The following is a 23,719-nucleotide window of genomic DNA, read 5'->3' as shown; positions in this document are numbered from 1 at the left end:
GTCATGTTGGTCCAGGGGGCCGGGCCCTGGGCCAGGCGTGGGGACGGTAGCTCCCACGGAGAGGAGCCGGGCCGGGGGGGTGCCTTGGGCTGGGGGACCGCGTGCCTGCCCCTTCTCCAGCCCTGAGCCTCCCTCCAGGGCGGGCGGGCCCCCCGCGGCCACCTGTCATGAGGGGCGAGGCCGTAGACAGCTGCTGGCAGGTCCTGCCCGGAGGACTCCGAGCTCCAGGTGCTGCGGGGGGCAGTGTGGTCAGGGAGGCTGGCCTCGGGGGCCCGAGCGCGGGCATGCGCACAGCCAGCCGGCCGACCTCGGGCCGCCCACTGGCTGACCCCCCCCCACCCCCCGCCGCAGCCTGGCTCGCAGCCAGGAGAGGCTGCCCGCTGGGAGCTGGACAGGCTGGTCCGAGGCCCGCGGGGCCCGGCGGGAGGAGGCCCAGACAATGGGCCCTTGTTCCCGGTCCTCAGGCCCCGGGCCAGAGCCTCGGGCGACCCGCCGGCTCCCCGCGCGCCCTCAGCGCCCCCCGGGACCAGGCCCCTCCAGGGAGCCCCGCTGCCCCCACGCCGCCCCAGGAAACAGGAGCCAGCCAGGTCAGCACGCCCTCCCCCCTCTCCCCGTCCAGCGGGCCGGCGCCCGTGGACTGGGTCTGGGCTGCCGGGGGAGGGTGGCTGTTTGACGGCGCCCCCCGCCCCCATCCTGGCCCCCTCTCTCTCTCGCTCCTAAGCCGGCCCTCGCAGAGGCCCAGCTGGGCAGGATGTGGGGCGGCCTGCTTTCCGCAGAGCCGGCACCCAGCCCACTCCGCCACCCAGCACATTCTTTCATCCAGGCTCTGCGAGCAGCGTGCGTGCACAGTGGCAGCAAGCCCGGGGTCCCCGCAACGGCTCCAGGCCAGCCTCGGGGCACCTGCGGCGACTGCTGCACCTGGACAGGGCCGGCTCACAGCCGGCCGGGCCCGGGGGAGGGCGCCCCTGTCTCACGCCGGGGCTCACTGTGACAGGGCCTGCGGCAGCCTCAGGTTGTCAGGAGCAAGGCCCCTGCCAGCCTCACGGCGGGACGTCCGATGGGCCCGCAGGGTGGACGGCAGGTGGCAGGGGCCAGCCCAGCAGGAGGAGAGATCTGCTCCCGTCGTGCACTGCCCAGGGAGGCGGTGGGCTCCTGTCCACAGGGGTACATGTGGACCGGCTCTCTCCCAGCACTGGGACTCAGTGGGTCTGTCAGGGTGTTCTGGATCCCGAGGGTTCCCCACGCGACCCCCTGCCTGGGTCCCAGGGCCGGGCCCACGGCTCAGGAAACGGGTCCAAATGACAGGTGACACCCCGGGGCGGGGTCAGCAGGGTTCCCATGGGCTGCAGCTGCAGGCCAGCCTCACACACGACGCCGGCACGGGGTCCCAGAGAGGGACGCTGACCCTCCTTCTGAGGCCACGCATGCAGCAGGCCAGGGGGGGCCCCCCGAGGGCAACTCCAGGCCCCCGTCCACCACGCTGCCCGGCCTGGGGCGTGGGCCTCACTGCCTCGGGGCACTGCAGGTCCCGGGCCAGGGGCCCAAGCAGGCCGTGGGCAGGCTGAGGAAGGCGGCGTTCCTGCAAAGCAGGCCAGTGAGCAGGGCCCGTTCTGGGCCCAAATCCTGCAGGCCGCTGAGAGTAGAGGGAGCCAGGGCCGCGGCCTCCCTGCCCTGGACGCCCTCCCAACCGCTGCCCCCGCCCCAGGCTTGCAGGACGCCCTTCCCTGGGATTGGGCTTGTCTTTGGGGGGCTGCTCTGATGACCCCCCCAGTGCCCCCACCCTCCAGCATTCCCTTCGGGTCCCCCCGCCTCTACCCACCTAGGCCGCAGTCCTGCGCAATGGCTGCCGTCCACACCCTTCCTGTCGGGGTGGCACTCCGCTCCTGTTCCCTCACTCAGTAGAGAACGCTGCTAGCCCCGTCTTCCCAGGCTCGCTGCAGAGCGCAGGGACCACCCCGCTTGCACCCTCCACCCCCTGCCCAGCCCGCGCACCGCTCAAGCAGCCTCAGGCCTCGGCCCGACAGCCTCCTCCCAGGGGCCCTGGCCTCCCGCCCCTCCCAGCCAGAGCCAGCTCCACGACACCCCTGGGCTTGACCCCCTTGGTGGAGATCAAATGTCCTCACAGCCATGGGGTGGCAGAGACAGTCTGCAAGCCTCAGACTCTGGCCTCCACGGCCTCCCCCACCCACCAGCCCCCCTGTCCAGCCCCCGTCCAGCCTCCCAGCCTCATGCACATCCCCCTTCAGGTCCCTGGCCTGCCCTGTCCTTCCCGCCCCCCACCCCCTGGCTTCCTCCTGTTATCCCCTTGCACCCGGCGTGCTGTCTTTTAGGGGGTCCGTTTACAGGATGCGACAGGCACAACCAGGATGGGCCTCCAGACCTCAGGCGCCTCTGCCCACCCCAAGCCAGAAAGTAGCGCGCTCTGTGCGTAAAGCCCAGGAGGGCACAGGAAGCCAGGCCCCAGTGCCCGAGGGCCGAAACTGCAGAGGCCCTGTTGGCCATGGGACAGGGCAGGGCACCAACTCTGGGACACCCAGCTAAAATACCCAGCCAGTGCGCCTTGGGCTCCTTGCCAGACGGAGATCCGGGGCCCTGGCTGATGCATGCTGCTCTGCTTGCACTTCACACACGGTTCAAGTGGGAGATGCCAGCTAGGGAGGGTCCAGAAGAAGCCGGGGCTGACCCAGACCGGGTCCCAGGGACCCCAGCCTGCCTTCTGCAGGTGCGGACAGCTCCCCCGAAAGGGCCAGCCTCTAGCCTGCGGAGCCCAGAGGGGTGGGCTGCGGCCTCGGCTGGCCCCCAATTTGCTCTGCGGCCCTAGGCTCGCAGCTGTTCTCCAAGCCTCCATCTTCCCGAGCATGTCCACCTGTGCACCAGGCCGATCTCAGCGCACGGGGCGGGGCGGGCAGTGGCGGCCGCAGGGCACCAGGACTCGGCAGAGAGGGCAGCAGCTTGCTCGCTGGTGACTCCTGGGAGCCCGGGGCTGGGGGCTGGCGTCTGTGGAGCCAGGGCCCCGCCCACCCCGACCCAATGCTGGGAAGGCACAGGGGGTGCCAGCCGTGTGTCCTCAGTGGCCTGGGGCACTGCCCGCGAGGAGGCTGGGCCTTGTCTGGGCTGCTAGGGTGAGGCTGCTGCACCCGCTGACCAGCCGGGCGGCAGCTCAGCTCCCCCAGGTCCTGGCTGCAGGATCCAGGGCCCGGCCTCCCGTCTCCCCATTGCCCCCCCAGGACAAGACCACTGGCCCCCAGCTGGCCTCCTTTCTTGGCAGGGTCTGAAGGCAGGCACCTAGCTCCAGGCTAGGAGCCACAGCCGACCTCAAACCCCTGAGACGAGCGGACCGGACGGTCCAGGGAGCCCCTCCCCAGCTGTAGCCCACTGCCCTCCGTCCTTGCCTCGCCCTGCGGCCTAGACAAGACCCCCATCGTCCCCTCCCCTGGGAACCGCCCGGCGCTCGCGCCCCCGCTCGGCACTGCCTCCCGGCCCCTCCCCGGCCTCCAGCCCCGGCCGGCCCGCTCCTTCTCTCGCCTGGCGCAGGAGGCGCCGCAGCTGCCGGGCGCGCTCGGGCCGCCACTCGCGGAGCGTGGACTGGATCTCGCGGAGCCCGCGCACCCAGCGCTCCTAAGGCGCGGGTCCGCACCCCGCCGCCGCCCCGGCCTCCAAGCCCGCGTCGGGCCCGGCCCGCCGGCCCAGCCGCGCCCCCATGGCCGCCGCGCGGCGGGCGTAGAGCGGGCGGGAGGCCCGGCGGCCCGGCGCCCCGCCCCGGCCCCGCCCCGGCCCTGCTCCTGCCCAGGGATGCGCCGCGTGCGGGGCGCGCGATCCGAGGCTGCGCGCCCTGGCCGGGCCGGAGCGGGGCGGGGGAAAGAGGAGGGCCCCTGCAGGGTTCCCGGAGATCCCACGCTCGGTTTAGGGGTGTCGCTGGAGGAGGCCGTCGGCCCGCGCTCGTCCTGGCTCGAGCTGTGTCGCCAGGGACTGGGGTCACCGGAGGGGAATGGCGCTCGGCGCCTCCAAAGCCTCGGGCATCCGGGGCTGACCGTGGGTCGGTCGTTTTGGCGACGAAAGGAAGGAGACTGGACTGGGGGTCAGGGCGGGGTGGGGGGCGGCTTCAGGCGGTGCCGGTACCGGTTCTCAGAACCTCCCCCCAGCCCTCCGCCGCAGCGCAGCTATAGTACCTGACTTTTTCACCCTTCGCAGACTCTCCTGCCTTGACAAATATTTACCCTCCCTCCCTCCTTGGCTGGCGGCAGAGCTGGGCGAGCCAGGGGCCTTGGGGGTGCTGGTTGATCTCACCCCAGCTCTGGGCAGGCTGGCAGCACCTGCCTGCCTTCAGGCTCCCAGGCAGAAGTGGGGGAAGCGTCTGTGTGCGTGGTGAGGGCCGCTCGCTGGAGGGGTCTTCCCTGGGGGCCCGCTGCCCCTTATAGCTCCTCCCCCAGCCCCTTCGCATCCCAGCGCAGGGGAATTTGGCTCCAGAGCCCCGACTCCCACAGCAGGGAGGGTGTGTGTCCAGCTTGGGAAGGGTGCCCAGGGCCCGTGATGGGGGAGGACCGGCCCACGGCGGGGGGGGGGGGGGGGGGGGGGGCGGGGGGGCGGGCGGCAGACTTCAGCTCCTTCTGCAGGGCTAAGCACCGCTCCGCCCCCCGCAGGAGAAGGTCTGAGAGGACCGTGCTGGGCTCGTGGTCCTGAGGGCTGAGCCCGGGAGAGGAGGCAGGGGCCGGCCCCCGCCCCCCCAGCCGCCGTTCCGCCACAGCCGCCGTCCCTCCACCCGCGCTGGGCTTGTTCCTCTCCTGGCCCTTTCTTTCCTGCCGTCAGACGGCTGGACCCAGACGCCCTCCCCCTGGCTCTGTAGCCGGCTTTGTCCCTGGGCCACCTTGGCACCACAGGTTTCCTCCTTGGCAAACCAGCAGGACGGCCGGCCTGCCCTCCTCCGGGGCCAAGTCGACGGCACACTGAAGTGACGTGGTGGGGGCCCGGGCCAGGGCCTTCAGCAGCGGCCCCGCGGCCCCGGGGGCCTCGCAGACCCCTTCCCAGAGCCGGAGGCCCAGTAAGCCACACACTTCACGCCGCACCCCATCCCAGGACCCGAGCCAGAGCTGGGATGCCTCCCAGGTCCTGACCGTATCCTTCCAGAGGCTGAGCCAGGCCTGGACCCGGTCCCCCCCAAGAGTGAGAAGGCCGAGGCGGGGGCGTGGGGTGGGCAGGGGAGGGCCAAGCCTGGATGTCGTGAAGGGGCAGCCAGACAGCGGTGGGGTAGGGGGTTACGGCCAGAGCTTGGAGTCCCATGGGAAGTGGAGAACTGCTCCCCAGCCCTGAGTCTCATCCCCGCCCCACCCTCTGTGTCCTTGGCTGAGAGATTCCTGGAGGGCGTTTTCTAGGAAAAGGGGGAGGGTGGCATCTGGGCTCAGATCCCTGGACGGGCCTCCCCCGGCCTCCCGTGGGGGTGGCCAGGTTGACTGTCCCAATCTGCGTTGGACAGAGGCTCCAGAGGCAGAGCTGTGTCCTCAGGGGTGGGGCACTGTCCCCCACAGGCTGACTCTCGTATGTGCTTAACTAAAGCCTGCTGCTCCCTATGCGTGGAGTTGCCCTGGGCAGCTGAGCTGTGTTTGGGGAGACCCCGTGGGATGGGGTGGGAGCTGTGGTGTTGCCCTCTGAGCCCCCAGGGCTGAGGTCAAGGTTCAGAAACTTGTACCCAGTGTCTCCGGCTCCCCAGCTGGCGCTAGTGGTAAAGAACCTGCCTGCCAACGCAGAAGATTGGGAGACTCGGGCTCGATCCCTGGGTCGGGAAGCTCCCCTGGAGAAGGAAATGGCACCCCACCCCTGTCTTCTGGCCTGGGAAATCCCATGGACAGGGGAGCCTGGAGGGCTCCAGTCCACGGGGTCACAGGCGTCAGACAGGACTGAGCACAGCACCCAGCCTCGCGGGGCGGCCCTGCCGCCCCCGGGAGCCAGTGAGCTGGGAGGTTGAGGAGCTGGAGAGTCAGGCGGGCGGGTGATGCTGAGGACATCCTGGGCCCCGAGTGGGACCTGCCAGGAGACTAGGAGCCCCGACAGCTGGTGGCCCAGCTGCTATGACAGGAAACCAGGGTCTGGATGACCCAGCAGGTGTGGGGGGAGAGCTGGGGCAGCCCTGCGCTGGATGTGTCCCACCTTCGGGCCCCTTCCCTGCCCACCCAGCGTGTATGTCCAAGCCCAGGAGGAGGAAGGCCAGCCCGGGTACCTCAGCAAGCAGCCTGGCACCATGGAGCCTCCCGGCAGCCACCACAAAGAGGGACAAGGGAGCACTCATAGGAGGGAGGAAGCAGACGGACATTGCGGAGACCGTTTCCCCTGGAGCTGGCTCCAAGGGGCGGGTTGGGAGCTTCCTGCAGGGTCGGGGTGGCCTCAGGCCCCAGCTCCAAACCCCTGGACCTGCCCCTGTGGGGGAACAGAAACATGTAGTGCTGTGAGTTTTCTACGGCTCTCATAACACGGGAACCACAAACTTGGTGACAGTTTAAAACGACAGCAGTCGGAAACCGACCGAAGCACTGGCAGGGCTGTGCCCTCCAAGGTGCTTCAGAAGCCTCTTTCTCTGCCTGTCGCCAGCTTCTGGCGGTGGCCAGCGTCCTCACCTGCCTTGCCTTGCAGCGGCTTCCCGCCGGTCTCTGCCTCCCTGGTCCCGGGGCTCCTTCCCTGCGTCTGTGTCTCCTGGCTTTTTAGTTAGGCGTCTTTGGCTGTGCTGGTCTCCGTTGCTGTGCGTGGGCTTTCTCCAGGTGCAGAGAGCAGGGGCTGCTCTCGAGCTGTGGTGCGCAGGCTCCTCGCTGCGGTGACTTCTCTTGTTGCAGAACACAGGCTCGAGAGCACAGGGTGGGCTGCTTCCTGGTGTGTGGGACCCCCCCGGTCGGGACCGGAACCCGTCTCCTGTGTTGGCGTCTCCTTAGTCGCTCAGTCATGTCTGACTCTGCAAGCCGTGGACTGTAATGCGCCGGGCTCCTCAGTCCACGGGATGCTTCTGGGAAGAATACTGAAGTGGGTTGCCACGCCCTCCTCCAGGGGATCTTCCCGACCAGGGATCGAACCCGCATCTTCTGTGTCTCCTGCATCGCAGGCAGATTCTTTACCCGCTGAGCCAGCGGGGAAGCCACATGACTCCCTTCTTACGGGGACGCTGCTCACTGACTTAGGAGCCCACCCCCACCCAGGATGACCTCACCATTACTGATGACTTCTGCAAAGAGCTCCTTTCCAGATGGGGTCCCGTTCAGAGCCCCCAGGTGGATGAGGATCTGGGGGGAGACTGTTCAACCCACTGTAGCAGCTTCTGCGAAACCATTTCCTCTTCTGGAAAATGGGGGAAAATAAGATACCCGCCTGGGAAAGGCGGAGGCTTAGATGCAGCAAGGAAGGCGTCCAGCACACACTCACGGGTCAGCGTTGAGCACCTGTGGCTCTATCACGCTTCTGTGGCCCCGTGCCCAAGCCTCCCAGCCACCCGACAGCCATCACGTCCATTTAGCCATGGTCACTGGCCGCCATGGGCGCCCCCGAGACAGATGCAGGAGGCCAACAGGAGAGCAGAGGTGGGGAGCTGTGACGGGGGTCCTGGGGCCCTGCGGGAGCCGGGGCAGCCCCCAACCAGGAGGCAGGGTAGGCTTCCAAGAGGAGGCAGCAGTGTTGAGGTTGGGCCTGAGGGAAGAAGAGTCCGGGCTGCGGGTGAACCACTCGGAGGAGGGTCCAGCCCAGCCACAGGCGCTGACCTGGAGGGTAGCGTGCACCTCTGAAGGGTGTCCTAGTCGGGGAGGGATGTGATCTGAGCACCGGGGCTGCAGGGGGTGAGAGGGGCGCCTGGGGATCTCTGGGTTTCCTGCCATGTGAGAAGGGGAGGCCGCGGTGGGAGGGGTGGCTGGGGTCAGGTGTGGCTGGGGGCAGCGGAGAGGGGGAGGGCTTGGGGCCACTGGACAGGGCAGCGAAGATGCCCAGGCCCCCTCCCTAGGGCAGGGCTCTGCCTACCATGGCCAGTGGAGGTCTGGGGAGGGTCGCCACTTAGCTCAGGTTCGGGCTTGTTGGTTGAAGCATCAGCCAACAGGGTGTTTCAGCAGGATGCAGCTAGAGAGAGGAACTGCGTCCAGGGCTGAGATGTAAAGGGGGTCAAAGAGAAGCTGAGGAAGGGGCCGGCGGGGAGAGCTTCCAAAAGCCCAGGCGGGCTGAGCCAGACATGCACAGAGGTGTCAGCATCGGTGAAACCGCACATCCACGTAGCCCCGTGCAGGGTCGCACCCGCCCCCCACCTGGAGATGCACCCGGGTGGGGGTTGGGGCTGGGGTGTGGACGGGACACCGCCTTCCTCCCCACCCCCTGGAGCTCCCAGACTCGCAGATAATTATGAGGTGATGCGATAAATGCTACCTGTGCAGGGAGCCGTGGGCAGGCAGGGGGTGGCGGCAGGCCCTGGGTGCGGCCGATCTCAGCGCATCTGCCCAGCAACTGTTTGAAGGATCCGTGCTCTCCAGACAGAAAACGGAGGGCAAGTTAGGAGAGGAGACTCCGCGCCGTCGGGCCTGGGGTTGAACGTGAACCCAGGCCCTGCACGTGCCCATGCTCTTGGTCGTCCTGCCAAACCGCCTCTGAGCTTGGGAGCTGGACTCGGTCCGCCAGGTGCCACGCGGGCTCTGCAGCCCGAAGCTCCCAGTTGTTAACGAGTCGATCGCCCCGGAGGCCCACGCACCTGGCCAAGCGCCAGCCTCTGTCCTCACACTGAAGGCAGGTGCTGAGGTGGGAAGCCCCTACAAGGCCGCTGGCGGGTGTCTGGGGGCAGCAGGGCCCTGCCCCTGTGTGCAGTTGGCCGGAGCTCCCCTCCCGCCACCAGTGAGCCACACCAGCCCCTGCGCCAAGCCCAGGATCTCCTCCCATCCTTCGGTATGGCCTTCGTGGCTCTGAGAGGCAGTGGCCGAGTAGCCATAGGGTGGGGGGCCTCAGCGGGCAGGGTGTTAGGCCAGACCCACCTGACGCAGGTGTAGAAGGCATTCCAGGAAGGCAGCAGCTGGGGCTCAATGTTGGGAAGAGCAGGCAGCGACCCGCGTCCTCTGTCCTGAAAGGTAGTGAGTTCCCTGTCAGGGCAGGTATGCAAGCCAGACTTTCTCGGGTGATGGAGATGGAAGCTCAGAGGCCAAACACTTGGGACTGTGTGACCCTCAAGCTGGTGAAGACGGACTTCTGTTCAGCCAGCTGACCAGGGGTACACAACTTGCCCCTGACGACATCAGGCCTCCTGGCTCCCACGGCTTCCGAGGGTGGGTTGGGTGCTCCTTGCGTCTGGACCCCCCTGCCCGGCTCTCTCACTGTGACGGCATTAGGCGATGTTGTTTCTCCTTTTTTGTTTTGTTTCTGACCACGTCACCCTCCTTGCGGGATCTCAGTTCCTTGGCCGGGGGTTGAACCCCAACCATGAAAGCCCGGGGTCCTGACCACTGGGCTGCCAGGAACTCCCAGGAGGTTGTGTCTCTACCAACTGGGGCCCACTTGGGGCACAGGCTTACCCGGCACTTCCGGGGGTTCAGGCCCAGCCGCTCCCCGAGGCCTGACAGCAGGGGGTGGGGGGGGGTGCGCCCCAGGCGGAAGAAAGTGTTTTCAGGGCCTTCTCTGTTCCTGGGTTGCTGTCCTGCCAGGTAGCTTTGGGCAAGTCCTTTTTCCTCTTAGGCTGCGGTCTCCTGGGCCAGGAGTGCCCTGCTCGCGCGCCCTCCCAGGGCGTTCGTTGTTGGGGTGGGTCGGGTGCCTGCCCCCACCCCTGCTCCGCCGGTCCGGGGCCTGAGTCTCCAGTCTGGCCAGGCCCTGCAGGCTCTCCGGGATCATTAGCAGATGAAAGGCTCCGGGAGGGTGGGGCGGGGCCCGAGGCTGCCTTGGCAGCTGCCCCTGGCTGGAGGCTGGCCAGACCCAGGCAGCTCCTCTGGGAGCAAGGACACAGAGCCCAGCTCTCTGCCCCGCCCTCTGGCCGGCTCCTGGGGCGGCTGCGGGACTAGTGGTCACCCACCAAGGTATTAATGAGTGAAGCTGAAAGTCGCTCAGTCGTGGTCTACACAGTCCATGGAGTTCTCCAGGCCAGAACACTGGAGTGGGTAGCCTTTCCCTTCTCCAGGGGATCTTCCCAACCCCGGGATCGAACCCAGGTCTCCCCCATTGCAGGCGGATTCTTTCTTTACCAGCTGAGCTATCAGGGAAGCCCTTAATGAGTGAGCCAGGGTTAATGGGTTACCCAGCCCAGTGACACATTCATCGGCCTCCCCGGACTCTCAAAGTCCAGACGCGCTGGCCTGGCCTTCAGGGTCTGAGCTCAGCACCATCCCCTCCAGCTTTGATGCCTCGCGGCTCTGGAAGGGTCAGGAGGGTCAAAGGTCTTTCTTGTGCCTTCTCTGCTCCAGAGATGCCCCCCCACCCAGGGCCTGGCCTCCCCAGTCCAATCCCAGTGGTGCTAGACACCGCCCCCCGCCGCGACGGCCTGGGGTGTCCTGGGCTCCCCCTCCACGCAGACCGTGCTACCCATCTTGCGTCCAGCTGGGGGCTCCTGGAGAGAAGAAATGGCATGGGCCAGAGAGGAGAGCGAGGGAACGAATGAATGATGGGTGCGTATGTACAGGCTGCAGGTGGCGTGTGGCCCTCAGAGGCTTGGGCAGGCTTGCACCTGCCGGCCTTGTGGGGGCAAGCACCCCACCCCATCCCGCTGGGCAGGGGTGTGAGCAGACCACCCCATCATCCATCAACCCGCCTGCTCACGACCCCAGAAAGTTGGGGGGCTGAGGAAAGGCTCCCCGGGTCATGTGACTCCCTTCTGTCCCTGTGACCAGGGTCCTTCGAGTGACAGCCTGTGGATGCCTGCGGCCCCGGGGCTGGGGGAAAGGGCATCCCGTGGCCAGAAGTGGGGGCCACCCCCCTGGATATCCTAAGGGGCCAGGAGAGACCCATTGCCCGACCTGCCCCTGCTGGAAGCCCGGCCTCAATCAGCTCCACAGAGGCCCTCAGAACTCAGGTCCTTTTATCCCGGGCTGGGGATCCACCGGGCTGGAAGAGGCTGGCCACCGTCCGGGTCACACGGCCCCCTGGGGCAGGACCCAGGGCCGCTCCTCCCCCCACCTGGAAGGGTGCCTGTGCCTTTAAAGCCTCCCCCACTCCGGCCCGCGGGGGGCGGGCGGGAGAAGAGGGGAGGAGCCGGCACGGGACTGAGCTCCTTGCCTGGTGCTGGAGCAGACCGGAGGACCAGCCTTGCAGCCAGGTGAGCTGGGGCAGGGCGGGGGTCCGGCTGTGCCCCGCTGCTGTGTGACCCCGAAGCCGTCGCTCACCCTCTCTGAGCTGCCGGGGCTGGGGCATGGGACCCCAGGGCAGCCCAGACCTGGGGCCTTTTCGGGGGTATCGGAGCGCTGGGTCCCAGCCCCAGCTCTGTTCTGTCCCAGCTGTGCTCTGAACAGGTCGCTCTTCCTCTCTGAGCCTCAGTTTATGCACCTGTGTAATGGGAATGGGCAGCCCTTCAGGGTTATGGGGGCGGGGCTGGTGCGCCGGGTCACGCAGAGGGATAGCGCAGGGAGGTCGCGCAGAGGGGCAGAGCCTGAGGCCCTTGGCCTGACCGGGTCTGGCCTGGGAGCCTCTTGTCTGTCGTCCGGTAAGTGGTCTGAGGCCACCTGACCAGGCTTCCCGGCTGACCTGGCCACGGGAGTGGGGTGGGTGGAGGAGGCCGGGGGAATGGGCTTCTCGGGTTGAGAGGGAGGGTGGCCCAGCATGGAGAAACTGAGGCCTGGAAGGGTGGGGCAGTCTGGGCTCATGGTGAGGTCGCTGGGGGTCTGGAGTAGAGACGGGCAGCGGTGGGGGCTGGGCGCCGTGCCCCCACCTTGGGCTCTGGGGGGCGGAGGGGCAGGCCAGTGGTGCAGGGGGGTGACTGCGCAGCCCCAGGGGGTGCCCACCCCCTTGTGGTCCTCGCAGGCTCCGACAGCCGTCTGGACAGGCTTCCGGCTGAGAGGGGTCATCGGGTCTCGGCGGAAGGAGCCGTTTCTAATTCTCAACCCTGTTCCACCAGGGTGGGCGGCGCAGGGCAAGGACCGCAGGTGTGGTCCGGGTGTGGTGCCGAGCTTCCTGCCCAAGGCTGTGCTCTTGGACCCGGGGGACGCGACTCTTCACTGCCCGCCAGGTGGTAAGTGGGGCGCCGGGGTGCCTACCTGCCCGTCCACGTGCCTGCGGGCCCGAGTCACCCCTGCCTGAGCCTCGGCTTCCGGCCGGCCTCTGAACGGCTCTGGGGCTCTGCCCAGTTTCACCCCTCTGATTCGGGCGGGAGGATTAGCGGAGAAACCCCAGGCTGTCGGCGTGCCTCATCTCTTCACGCTCTCACTGCGTGTCCTGGAACCTGCTCGCTCAGCCCAGATTCCTCATGGGTGTGAGTGTGTGCGCGCGTGCGTGCGTGTCTGTGTGTGTGTGTGTGCGCGCGTGCATTCGCTGGGAGCAGGTGGTGCATGGCAGACTCAGCATCTCTGGGTGCGTGAGACTTGCATACTCCTGGGGGCAGGGAGCTCACCACCTTATGTGCCTGGCACAGGAGCCCTGGGGTCTGGGGGGGACCTCCGGCCCAGAGCCCCTGCAGGGGGGGTGGGGGCCAGCCTGGACGGAGCGTGACACACTCGACGTGGGAGGATGGGCTTTATTGTTCCGAACGTCTTGCCTCTGTTGACTCCGCCCGCGAGACGCCGTCCTCCCCGAGAACCTGCAGCTGCTGCTCGGCTCCTCCTGGGCCTCATGGCAGGCCCTCCAGCCGGTCCCAGCCCAGGGTCTTCCTGCTGGGGTCACCTGTAGGGTCTGGGTCCTCGTCTGTCCATTCATGCCTTCTTCTGACCTCCCTGCCACCCCAGGCAGGGAGGAAGCCACTGAGCAAGCTCAGGCAGGCGGGGCAGAGGCCTGTGGCTTCCTACCACAGAAGCCTCCCTGCCGATGGTCTGGTCGTGCAGCCACTCAGGCAGGACCAAGTGCCCTGGTGTTGCTGGCTGGCAGCCAGCCCTTGGGGACGGGTCTTGAGCCTCGGTCCCTGGCTCCTGCCTCGTCCCATCTTCTCAATCACCCTGGTCTGCAGGGGACAGGATGACATCCAGGGAAAGAGCGGTCGGGGCATTCCCAGCCTGGGGTCGTGGTGGAGAGCTCACGGGAGCGGAGAGCTCACAGCGCCCACCCCCCCACCCCCCCCACCCCGCGGAGCCTGCCCGAGGGCAGCAGTGTGTTCCGGCTGTGTGGCCCCGGGGCGGCAGTGTCTGCTCGGCCTCTGTCTCCTCCACAAGGCCTCTGCGCAGCCCTGTGGGCTTTTTGCAGATTAGATAGTGCAGGTATGGGGCTGGGGGCTTCGGGGCAGCCTAGATACAGCGAGCCAGGCGCCAGGAGAGGGAGGCCTGACTCGGGAAGCAGCTGATCCTTGCCCTTGGCAGATGAAGGCCAAAGCGAGGTGGGGCATCGTCCAAGATCCCCGGGGCAGGTCTGGAGCTGCTCCCGACTCCACTCCCGCGTGTCTGGGACACTCAGCCCCTCGGGGCAGGTACAGGGTGGCCAGGTGTGTGTGCCCTGCTGGTCTGTGCGGCCTTGGACCCGCTCTGGCCCTCTCTGGACCCTGCCTTCCCAGGCTGGGCAGCTGGTTCCTCGGGCCTGGGGCGCCACCATTATGGGATAGACGGTGGAAGCTTCTGGGCATGAAGCAGGAGGGAGGTGGTGCCCTCTCCGCCCAGCTGTGGTGGGCCTCTCGGTCTGGGTTCTGCCCGGTGCCCGTACCACCCCAGCCCTGCTGCATGGCCTCAGGAACCGTCTCTGGGCCTGGCGTTCAGACCCTGAGCCAGGACAGGGCGGGGCGGCGGGAGACCCACCCTGGGGCTCGCACAGAGGCCCACAGACAACATCCTGTGGGACAAGGATTGCCTTGCCTCTGTCAAGCGATGCTCCTTCCCCGTTGGGGCCACACCCCTCGCCTGCTGCCACCACCCAGGGGTCACTGCTGACAGCACCTGCCGCCTCCAGGGCCCTCCCAGGGCTGCGTGAACTTTAGCCTCCTGGTGATGGGCGGAGTCCCCGGGCTGCCGTGACAGGACCAGACACAGCCTCTGGCCGCCCTCCCTGCCATGTTCTGTCTTTGGGGATTGCCCACTCTCCACAGGGATTCAAAGTGCCCCCTGTCATGGCAGTCTGAGCGCGGCTTGGGAAAGCATTTCGGAAAGGAGTGAGTTTTTTGAGAATAAACAGCAGAGATAGTGCAAGTGTTAGTCGCAACTCTTAGTGACCCCATGGACTGTGGCCCGCCAGGCTCCTCTGTCCACGGGGATTCTCCAGGCAAGAACACTGGTGTGGGTTGCCATGCCTTCCTCCAGGGGATCTTCCCGACACAGGGGTTGAACTCAGGTCTCCTGCTGCAGCAGGCCTGATCACGGGTGGCTTGGCCTACAGCGGCGTGGAGCAGGACCTGGGTTCCCAAACAGAGGCTGAGCCCGTTCGCAGTGCTGAGACCACCAGATCCCAACCACTAGACCAGTGGTCAGTGACAAGAGCCCTGGCCCTTCAGCTTTGCTGGAAAGAGTTTTCCACCAAGATGGAAAGCAGTGAAGCAAGTCAAGTGGTTACCAGGCAGAGAGTACAGTGCGCGTGGAAAGACACAGTGGGCTCGGAGGGAGAGACCCCAGGCTGCGTCCACCTGGCAGTTTAAATCACTCTATGGGGCGTTTCTTTCCGTTCCCCTCTAGCCAGGCCTTGCGATTTGCCTCCTGCACGGGTTTGGTATATCTCAGGACCCTGCCCTGTGTGTGCACGCATCTCAGCCAAAAGGGAGTCTACTCCTTGACCTGACTTGACGCATCCTTGACGTGACTCCCCGTCGGCCTCCAAGGAGCCTTTTCTGTGCCTGTGTGGTCAGGGAGAAGAAATCTGTGATCCATGCAGGGTCCAGTCTCCTCCCTTAATTGTCCTGCTGTTCTTATCTTGGAGTTTCGGTTGAAAGACTGTGAATCTCTGCCGGCTTCATCCTGGTGGAGGGAGGGAGCATCTGACCTCCTGACAGCCTAGGGAGAACTGACGCTTTCCATGGGTTAGCAGAAAATATTTATAGCCTTGAGACAAAGAAAATTCCCGCTGGAAGGGTGGCATTAGGTGATTAGTTAGGGCGCTATAGGGTGAGGACCGGGTGGGCATTTTTGCATTACTGGGGGTCAGGAAGCTGGCTGGTAAGGATCAGGGAGGCTTTTGACAATGGTCCCAGTGGGGCTCAGTCTGTCCCAGAAAAGACTTTCATTCTGGGCTCTGGGGCTGTGGCCTTGGGATAGGACTCCACGCCCTCGGGAGGGCCTCTGGCCCTTTGCGCCCCTCGCGAGACTAGGTGAGGGTTCCTCAGCCCCTCTGCTCCTCCTGGGGGGGAGCCCACCCCAGCTCCTAGCTCCCAGCTCCCAGCCCAGCTCTGGACCCCCTGAGGAGCCCTGCAGGGCCCGCGGGCGTGGCTCCGGGCGGCTCCTGGGGTGGGGGGCCTGGCCCGTGCCTAGAGGGACTTTCCCAGGCAGACAAGTCGGCCTCCCCGGCCAGTGCCCCAGCCTGTCGCCCAGCTTCTTTTGAGAAGCAGTGGGGGTATCGTGGCCCCCCAGGCCTCGGGTAAGCCAGCTAGGGTCAGGAGGAGCCCGGCTGCTGCTGGAGGCCCAGCACCCCTTCTCTGGCCTCAGTTTCCCCTCCTGACACCGATTTGGGTGAGAGCCAGCCTGGTGGCAGGGGGGTGGGGGGGGTGGGGCTTGGATGTGGTTTTGGCCAGTCCAAAAATGTGGGGGGCAGGGATGGGAGACCAAAGCCAGTCCCCCAGCAGGGTGTCTTCCTCTGGGCTTCCTGTGGGGGCTGGGCCAGGCCTCCCGCCTGCCCGGCCTGGGATGAGAGGAAGAGGGAGAGGGCCCACCGCTTCCGCATGCTCCGGAAGGCTAAGCCTTGTGGGTACCCCCGGCCCTCCGGGGAGCCCACTTGGGCCCTTGGCAGAAAGCTGGACAGAGGGGAGGCCAGACCTCAGGAGGCCTTGGCTGGCTTCTCCCCGGGGCCCGGGTGGGGAGAGGATGCAGAGTAGGACGAGGGTCTCAGCTGAGGGTCCCAAGCCCAGGAGAAATGCCCAGCATGCCCTCGAGGTGCCCAGCGTGGCCAGACCCAGTGAACAGGCCTGGGGCCCAGGACATGCCCTGAGGGCTCTCCGGCCCGGCGGAGGGTGGAGGGCAGAGGGCACGGAACCATCCCAGGGTGGGCCCCTCTGAGTAGGAACCGGGCGAGGCAGAGGGGTCCCGGCCTGGGGTTTTCTGGCAGAACATCGCCCTTCGGGGGGGAACTGAATTTGGGAGAGAGGGCCTTCCCCCTCTGACACCCATTGGGCTACACACCCCTCACCTGTCATCCTTGCCACTGGGACCCCATGGTCAATGGCTGTCCCTCCATGTCCAGCCTGGCAGGAAGTCACCAGAGAAGCCCACGGTGTCAGGGTGCGGTGAGGCCTCCAGCCTCCCCCAAGTGGAGCCAGTACGTAGCTGACGCTTGACACCTGGCTCAAGGGCACAGAATCTGCCTGCGGTGCAGGAGCACAGGGCTCATCCCTGGGTGCGGAAGACCCCCTGAAGCAGGGAAATGGCAACCCGCTCCAAAGCATCCTTGCCTGGAGAGCCCCGTGGACAGAGGAGCCTGGCGGGCTGCAGTCTGTGGGGTCACAGAGAGTCAGACACAGCTATGCAACTTACACATTCACACTTTCAACCCATTTCATCTCTCATTGCACTGGACGGACGGCCAGTGACTTTCCCAAGACCCCACGCAGGTGAGACGCGGCAGGCCGGCCTCGGACCCCACGTGGCCGACACAGTGGCCCTCACCCGTTGGTCACATGCCAGCTCCCTGTGACACACACACACACCCCATGCCTGGGAGAAAGGCCCTCGGAGGCGGAGTTCACACCAACGTGGGAGCGGCTGACAGCTTCCTCTTGGAGACATAAAAACTCCTCACATAGCTACCCAGAGGCTTCAGAGACACCCTCTCCATTTGCAGGAGGACGAACAGGCTGCGTGCTCTGGAAGTCTCCTTGGAGCAGGTTCTGTGGTCACGGGCTCCCACGGAGCGTGAAGGAGGCCCCAGCTATTTCTGCAGCCGGTCCAGCCCACACCGTCTCTGTGGCCCCCTCCCTGGGAGGCTCGGGCCGCCCACCCGCTGAAGAAGGTAGGCTCTGGCCCCGCGGCGGCCAGGAGACGTGGGTTCCCCGCTCCGGCTTTGAGCGCACTGGAGGCTGGCCCCACACTCTGCGGCCAGTCACCTGGGGCCCCAAGGACAGCGTTGGGAAGGAGTCAGGCCAGGTCTGTCCCTCCCGGGGTGACCTGAAGGCCACCGTGAGGGCTCGGCCACCATAAGGAGCCAGGCAGGTCTGGGGGGGCTCCCCTCCTGGGAAGGGTCCCTGCCAGAGGGGGCCCTAAGTCTGAGCAGGAGGATTTAGGGGGCAGAGATGGGCCAGGAGCTGCTGAGAGAGGGCGTGGCCTGAGCAAAGACGGGAAGGAGGCCTGGCATGTCCTTCTGAGGCCGGACCGTGTGCCGTGCCCCGGGAGGCGAGGCTGTGTCCCCGGGTCCGGTCGGCGGTCGGCCCCCTGACCTGCCACCCCTGCGCCTCGCGCCTGCAGAGCATGAAGAAGCGGTCCATACTGCTGGCCTTGGGGGCCGTGGTCTTGATCCTCCTCATCATTGGGCTCTGCATCTGGCTGCCCGAGACCTCCAAGCCGCAGAGCCACGTGTACCCCAGGGCCGCCGTGGCCGCGGACGCCAAGCTCTGCTCAGAGATCGGCAGGTGAGTGGGGCCCCAGGCCCGGGCGACCGTCCCCGTCAGTGCCCCGGGGCATCACCCTCACCCCTCTGGGGCTCAATCCCTGCCCCTGCCAGCCCTGGTCATCAGGCTGCCTGGGCGAGCAGTGTTCGAGCACACGGGGCTGCCCCTCCCATCCGTGGACCTTCCCGGCAGCCTCCGGTCAGGGGTGAAGGGCATCCTGGAGCTGAGGGTAGAGTGTGGGGGTCTCCCAGTGACCGGCTGGACCCCTTTCTCAGTTCAAGGCTGTCTGCCTCTTCAGAGAAACTCTGCTGTTTGATGCTCCTTATAGGCCCACAACTCACGCATACAAAAGTCAGGTCTCACACGGGAAAAAGATGATATTAATAAAAAAAAGTGACAAGTTTTCATTCTTTTCCGATTATCAAAGTCATGTCCATCTGTCGGCGTGAAAAGCCCGTTGGTTTTCAAATACGACAAATTTTTTGCGTTAAAAAGTAAAACCTGTGGGCTCCTCTCGGTCCACCCTGGGGCGGGGTGGCCCCTCCGAGCCGCTCACCCCTGCCCGTGCCACCGGCAGGGACGCGTTGCTGGATGGCGGCTCGGCGGTGGACGCAGCCATCGCGGCTCTGCTGTGCATGGGGCTCCTGAATGCCCACAGCATGGGCATCGGGGGCGGCCTGTTCCTCACCATCTACAACAGCACCACGCGTGAGTGCCCGGCGGGGTGGGCTCCAGGGCCGGGGAGGGGCCGGGGGCCGTGCAGCCCGCCCACACGCCCTGCCATTCCAGGGAAGGCTGAGGTCATCAACGCCCGCGAGGTGGCCCCGCGGCTGGCCTCCGCTGGCATGTTCAACAGCTCGGAGCAGTCGGAGGAAGGTGAGAGCGGGCTCGGGGCGGATGCGGGGCCAGGATGAGCTGTCTGCAGCTGGGGGTGGCCCTCCCGTCCCTTCAGGCCCACAGCATCCCCACCATGGAGGATCCAGCCCATCATCACAGACTAAAGGGCCTTTCTGCTCAGGCCCCTCCAGGGCCACAGGGAGCTAGAGAAACAGAATGATCCCTGTTGCAACTGCGTATGGATCAGGGCCAGCGCCCTGCTCAGTCATCTGCACCCACGGCGAGCCCCTTGAACCCTCCCTGCACACTTGGCAGGGGAGCTCGGTGCAGATTCCCATCGGATAGCTGGGGACGCTGAGGCCCACCCAGAGAGCCCATGTAGACTGACCAAGGCCACACACAGCTTTCCAGGTGGCTCAGTGGTAAAGAATCCGCCCCCAGTGTGGGAGACCCAGGTTCAATCCCTGGGTTGGGAAGACCCCCTGGAGAAGGGCATGGCAACCCACTTCAGTGTTCTTGCCTGGAGAATCCCAGGGACAGAGGAGCCTGGTGGGCTACAGACCACAGGTCACAAAGAGTCAGACACGACTGAGTGCACGCATGCACACACACACACACACATACACACACACGGTCACCCAGCTGGATGGTGGGAAAGCTGAGTTTGAACACACCTGTTGTGTTTTTAAAGAGCATCCAAGTCACTCGTCGTTGTGGGGTCAGCTGTCTAGATTACGGCGGAGTTTCTTTTCTAATCTGCCCTTCAGCCCCAGAGTACACCCTGCAGGGACCCCGGTGGACTGTAAGACAAGGCTGGAGGGAGGAGGATGGAGATTAAAGGCCCGAGTGGGTCTGACCCCTCCTGCAGGCCTTGCTCCTGGGGGACCTAGAGGGCTCTGGGAGCAGCCCTTTGGGAATTCTCTTTCTTTCCAACACACAGTCTTTGAATTTTTACCCGCTGGGAAGCTCACCAGGTGTAGCCATGAAATCATTCAGGGTGTGAGACGGTAAGAATCTTACAGACTTGGCATTTTGCATTCTTGAGACTCCTGGTTTGACTCAGGCTTGTCGGGTGTTGGGGCTGTTGCCCAGCCAGTAGAAACAAAGGAAACAGGTGAAGGGCACCGTCCAGGAGGAGCAGAGGGGAGATGGCACGGGTGTGCCCGGTGCCACCACACAGCCTGGAAGGCGGACGCGGGCAGGGTGAGAGGGCACGTGGGCTTACCAAGTGCAAAGGCCCGGAGGCTGGGGCTGGGGTGGGGGGTGGGCGTCTGGGGGGAGCAGGAGGACGCAGGGTCAAGTCATGTTGGACGTTGTGATGGGTCATTGTGAAGACCCAGCCTTGTGTCTGAAGGAGGGGCAGGTGTTCCCTGCGTCGGAGGGCACTGGGGGGATCTGGCTCTTTTGTGACAGGACCCCTTGGGCTGCCAGTCAGGTGGCCCATTGGGAAGTCCCGCGATGGGCAGGGATGCTGAGGGCTGGTGCCCAGCACACTCAGAGGGCGGAGCCGTGGATCTGCTGATGGGTCTGCTCTGACACACAGCCAGGGGTCCCGGGGAGGACAGAGTGGCCCTCACGGAGACTGGCAAGGCTGCCAGTGAGTCCCCCTTGAGATCAGATACCCTCAGATCTGGCCATCAGGGGAGCAGCCTCGAGAGTTCAGCCTGGGGGCTGTCAGCACATAACGGGGCGCAGTGGTAAAGAATCTGCCTGCCAGGGCCGGAAGTGCTAGAGACCTGGGTTCAATCCCGGGGTCGGGAAGATCCCTTGGAGGAGAAAAGGGCAACCCACTCCAGTGTTCTTGCCTGGAGAGTCCCATGGACAGAGAAGCCTGGCAGCGGGCTGCAGTCCATGGGGTCCCAGGAGTCGGACACAACCTCATGTGCACACGCACTCTGGACCAGGCAGCCTGGTGTGCAGGAGGGCAGACAGAGGAGAGGCCGGGAGATGCAGAAGCAACCCGGGGAGAGGGGGATGGACCAGGTGAGATGGGAAAGGGGCCGGGCTCCCTGCTGAGAGGGTGGCCCAGGGCCTCACAGGCCTGAGGTCAGGCCCGCACGTGAAGGGGAGGGACGTGTGCTGGCTGGCAGACCTTCCGGGAGGTGATGTGGTAACAACCTGGCCCTAGGAACCTCGTGCCCCACTTCAGGGTGGTAGAGGCCGCTCGAGAGCCTGGGAGTGGCCGAAACGCGCCCCCCGCCCCCCGCCCCGCATCTCGGGTGAAAGCAGGAAGGGGCCTGGGAGCTGGGCAGTGCTGAGGCTTTCTGTGTCAGGGCCGAGCCCTAGGGCACGCCGGCGGGCGGTGGGGCCTGGCGGGGAGCTGGGGTCCGGGGCTCTGTCTCCAGTGGCATCCTGGCTCCTCAAAGGACGGAGCTGGGAACCAAAACCCTCATGGTCAGATGGGGAAACTCAGGCCCAGAGAGGGCCCGGTGCAGGGGTCTGGGACAGAGGAAGAGGGGCTCTTGCTTTGGCACCAGCCTTGCGGGTGGTCTGCAGCTTCAACTGGGGGCCTTGGCGGGTTCCAAGGGAACCCTTGAATCATACAGGGTGAAGGGGCTCGTGACCCCGGAGGCTCAGACAAAGAGGTGGTGAGGTACGGCTTCCGTATGCTCTCGCTGCTCAGCCGTGCGCCTGGGCCAGGTTTTCAGACACAGGGCCGCTGCGGAGACAGACGTTAGGCCTGGGGGACAGCGGGACCCCCGCACGTGCCCCCAGCAGACACCCGGAGCAGAGTCACCTTCCTGCCTGCCAGGTCAAGTGTGTCAGTCACTCAGCTGCGTCCGACTGTTTAAGACCCCATGGACTGTAGCCCTCCAGGCTCCTCTGTCCTCGGGATTCTCCAGGCAAGAATGCTGGAGTGGGTTGCCATTTCCTTCTCAGGGGGTCTTCCTGACCCAGGATTGAGTCCGGGTCTCCTGCCCTGCAGGCGGATTCTTTACCCTTTACCAGGCACAACCACAAGCATGCATTCCTTCCTGAGCCTCCGGGTCCCACCCGGGACGTGCCTGGACCTTCCCGTGCGGACCACCGGCCGGTGCCTCTCCTTTCGCAGGCGGGCTGTCGGTGGCGGTTCCGGGCGAGCTCCGCGGCTACGAGCTTGCGCACCAGCGGCACGGGCGGCTGCCCTGGGCGCGCCTCTTCCAGCCCAGCATCGAGCTGGCCCGCCAGGGCTTCCCGGTGGGGAAGGCCTTGGCGGGAGCCCTGCAGAGGCAGCGGGAGACGGTGGAGCGGCACCCCGCGCTGTGGTACGCCTGTGTCCCCGCCGTGGGCGGCCACCCGGGGACCGGAGCCCTGACTGTCTGAGCCCGGGGCGGGGGTGGGTCCGGGCCCCAGCTGGGCTGGACACCGTGGGCAGGGGCGCCCGTCCCTTGGTCTCCTGTGGGGATGGGGGCTGGATGGCTGAGCCCGCCCCCACGCCTGCCTCACAAGAGCACCCCCGCCGCTCCAGCGAGGTGTTCTGCCGCGACGGGAAGGTGATGCGGGAGGGGGACCGCGTGACCATGCCGCGGCTGGCCGACACCTTGGAGACGCTGGCCTCGGAGGGCGCCCAGGCCTTCTACAACGGGAGCCTCACGGCCCAGATTGTCAAGGACATCCAGGAGGCCGGTGAGTGGGCGACACCGCAGGCCTGTGGCTGGAAGCTCCGCGCCAAGAACCTTGAGCCTGGGGTCCTCGGGTCCTGTCTGGGCGCTGGGCCCTTGGGGAGTGCCTGGTGGGGGCGGGTCACAAGTGTGTCTGCAGCATGGATTCACAGCTCCTGGTTAAGGCAACGCTGAGGGAATTCCTGCAGTCTAGGACAGGAAGCCCGGGGCTGCAGGCTTGGGGGCACTGAGGGGTGGGCAGGAATGCAGTTGGAGGCAGGAGCCAGGATTGGGGAAAGCACGCAGGTGCAAACCCCAGAGGACTTCCTGGAGGAGGTGGCGCCTGAGCCACAGGTGAGGTTGGACTTTGCAGGCAGAGAGAACAGTCTGAGGCTTGGAGAGAGGGGCTTTGATTCTCCAGGAGGATCACGGGGAAGGAGAATGGGCTTGCTGAGAGGGGTGTGGGGGGTGCTGCATGCAGGGGACTTGTGGGCAGGTTCTGCTGGATTTAGGAGTCCCGGTTGCCTCTCTTTCCCGCCCCTGCCTCCCTAAGCTGTGTGCCAGGGAGGAGGGCGATTAGCGTATCGACCTTTACCACTGACGCCGGAAATTAGCCTAAAAATACTTCAAACACTTCATCTGTCTGGAGCCAGTTTCCCTGGAGAATTATTAAGGCCCTCCCTCCACCCACCCACTAGTCAGAGGAGGAGGAGGCTGATGGGAGACGGGGGACCTCTGGCCCCCTGAGAGGACACGTGTCGGACCCGGAGGCCAGAGGTGCAGCAGGTGGAGGACACTGGCCTGGGCCCGGCCCCGGGGAGGTGGCACAGTCGGGGAGCATGGGGGGGCGGTGGATGGGGCTCCCCACTTGATGGTCCCCTAGGAGTGTGTCTCATCCCCGGGCCCCCCGCTGCAGGGGGCATCGTGACGGCCGAGGACCTGAACAGCTACCGGGCGGAGCTGGTTGAGCAGCCGCTGAGCATCAGCCTCGGGGACGCCCAGCTCTACGTGCCCAGTGCCCCGCTCAGCGGGCCCGTGCTGGCCCTCATCATCAACATCCTCAAAGGTCAGCCGTGTCCCAGGATGCGGGCTGGGCGGCCCGGGCCGGGGGCACGCCCGGTGGATCTGGGCGGTCATCCGCCACCCTGGGGCCTGGGTAACCCTGTGGCTGACGTGTGCTGCCCAGACACGGGGACCTTTGCTTCCTTCCCCCGCCTCCCAAGCAGGCACTGCTATCGGATAGTAAATGCTCCCCTTCTCAGGGTGAGCCGAGTGACTCAGGGAGGCCTCCCAGGGACCCCACTGTCCTGGCAAAGGGGACCCAGGACGTTGGAGTCACTGTGGCTCTGCCCGACCAGGGTACAACTTCTCCCGGGCGAGCGTGGAGATGCCTGAGCAGAAGGGCCTGACCTACCACCGCATTGTGGAGGCCTTCCGCTTTGCCTACGCCAAGAGGACCCTGCTTGGGGACCCCAAGTTTGTCAATGTGACTGAGGTAAGGGGGCAGGGGGCT

The 23,719-nt window shown here is 66.0% G+C and overlaps 1 protein-coding gene and 1 long non-coding RNA gene across 18 annotated transcripts in view; one reads left to right on the top strand and one right to left on the bottom strand.

The window, feature by feature from the left end:
* LOC147355860 (glutathione hydrolase 1 proenzyme) overlaps nt 1–23,719 on the top strand; it is a 31,242-nt gene that overhangs the window by 3,958 nt on the left and 3,565 nt on the right. For 4 of the 17 annotated variants that reach the window (XR_015144069.1, XR_015144067.1, XM_086346087.1 and 1 more), the window contains exons 2-10: nt 12,032–12,145; nt 17,026–17,193; nt 17,646–17,809; nt 18,366–18,496; nt 18,578–18,664; nt 21,678–21,870; nt 22,074–22,231; nt 23,123–23,272; nt 23,565–23,701. Coding sequence is in view for 8 of the 17 variants with exons in the window: in XM_086346087.1 (XP_086202213.1) it covers nt 17,649–17,809; nt 18,366–18,496; nt 18,578–18,664; nt 21,678–21,870; nt 22,074–22,231; nt 23,123–23,272; nt 23,565–23,701 (1,017 nt within the window). In the remaining 9 variants the exon portion in view is untranslated. Of the gene's footprint in view, nt 1–365; nt 588–4,875; nt 5,161–10,388; nt 10,590–11,194; nt 11,621–12,031; nt 12,146–17,025; nt 17,194–17,645; nt 17,810–18,365; nt 18,497–18,577; nt 18,665–21,677; nt 21,871–22,073; nt 22,232–23,122; nt 23,273–23,564; nt 23,702–23,719 lie in introns of those variants that run through there. The other 13 variants (XR_015144063.1, XM_086346079.1, XR_015144065.1 and 10 more) reach the window with 10 other exon arrangements.
* Nucleotides 7,975–9,638, bottom strand: LOC147355861 (uncharacterized). The gene is made up of 4 exons (XR_015144072.1): nt 9,510–9,638; nt 8,976–9,061; nt 8,380–8,477; nt 7,975–8,104 (listed from the first exon to the last, which is right to left on the bottom strand). It is a non-coding gene; the product is annotated as an uncharacterized LOC147355861 (long non-coding RNA).

This window comes from Bos grunniens, chromosome 17 (assembly GCF_055505025.1).
Source record: "Bos grunniens cultivar Pamir isolate PY7600 chromosome 17, Bosgru_T2T1.0, whole genome shotgun sequence".
NCBI classification, from domain to species: Eukaryota; Metazoa; Chordata; class Mammalia; order Artiodactyla; family Bovidae; genus Bos; species Bos grunniens.
Note: the sequence above shows the minus strand (reverse complement) of the source record. Positions and strands in the feature narration are given on the sequence as shown.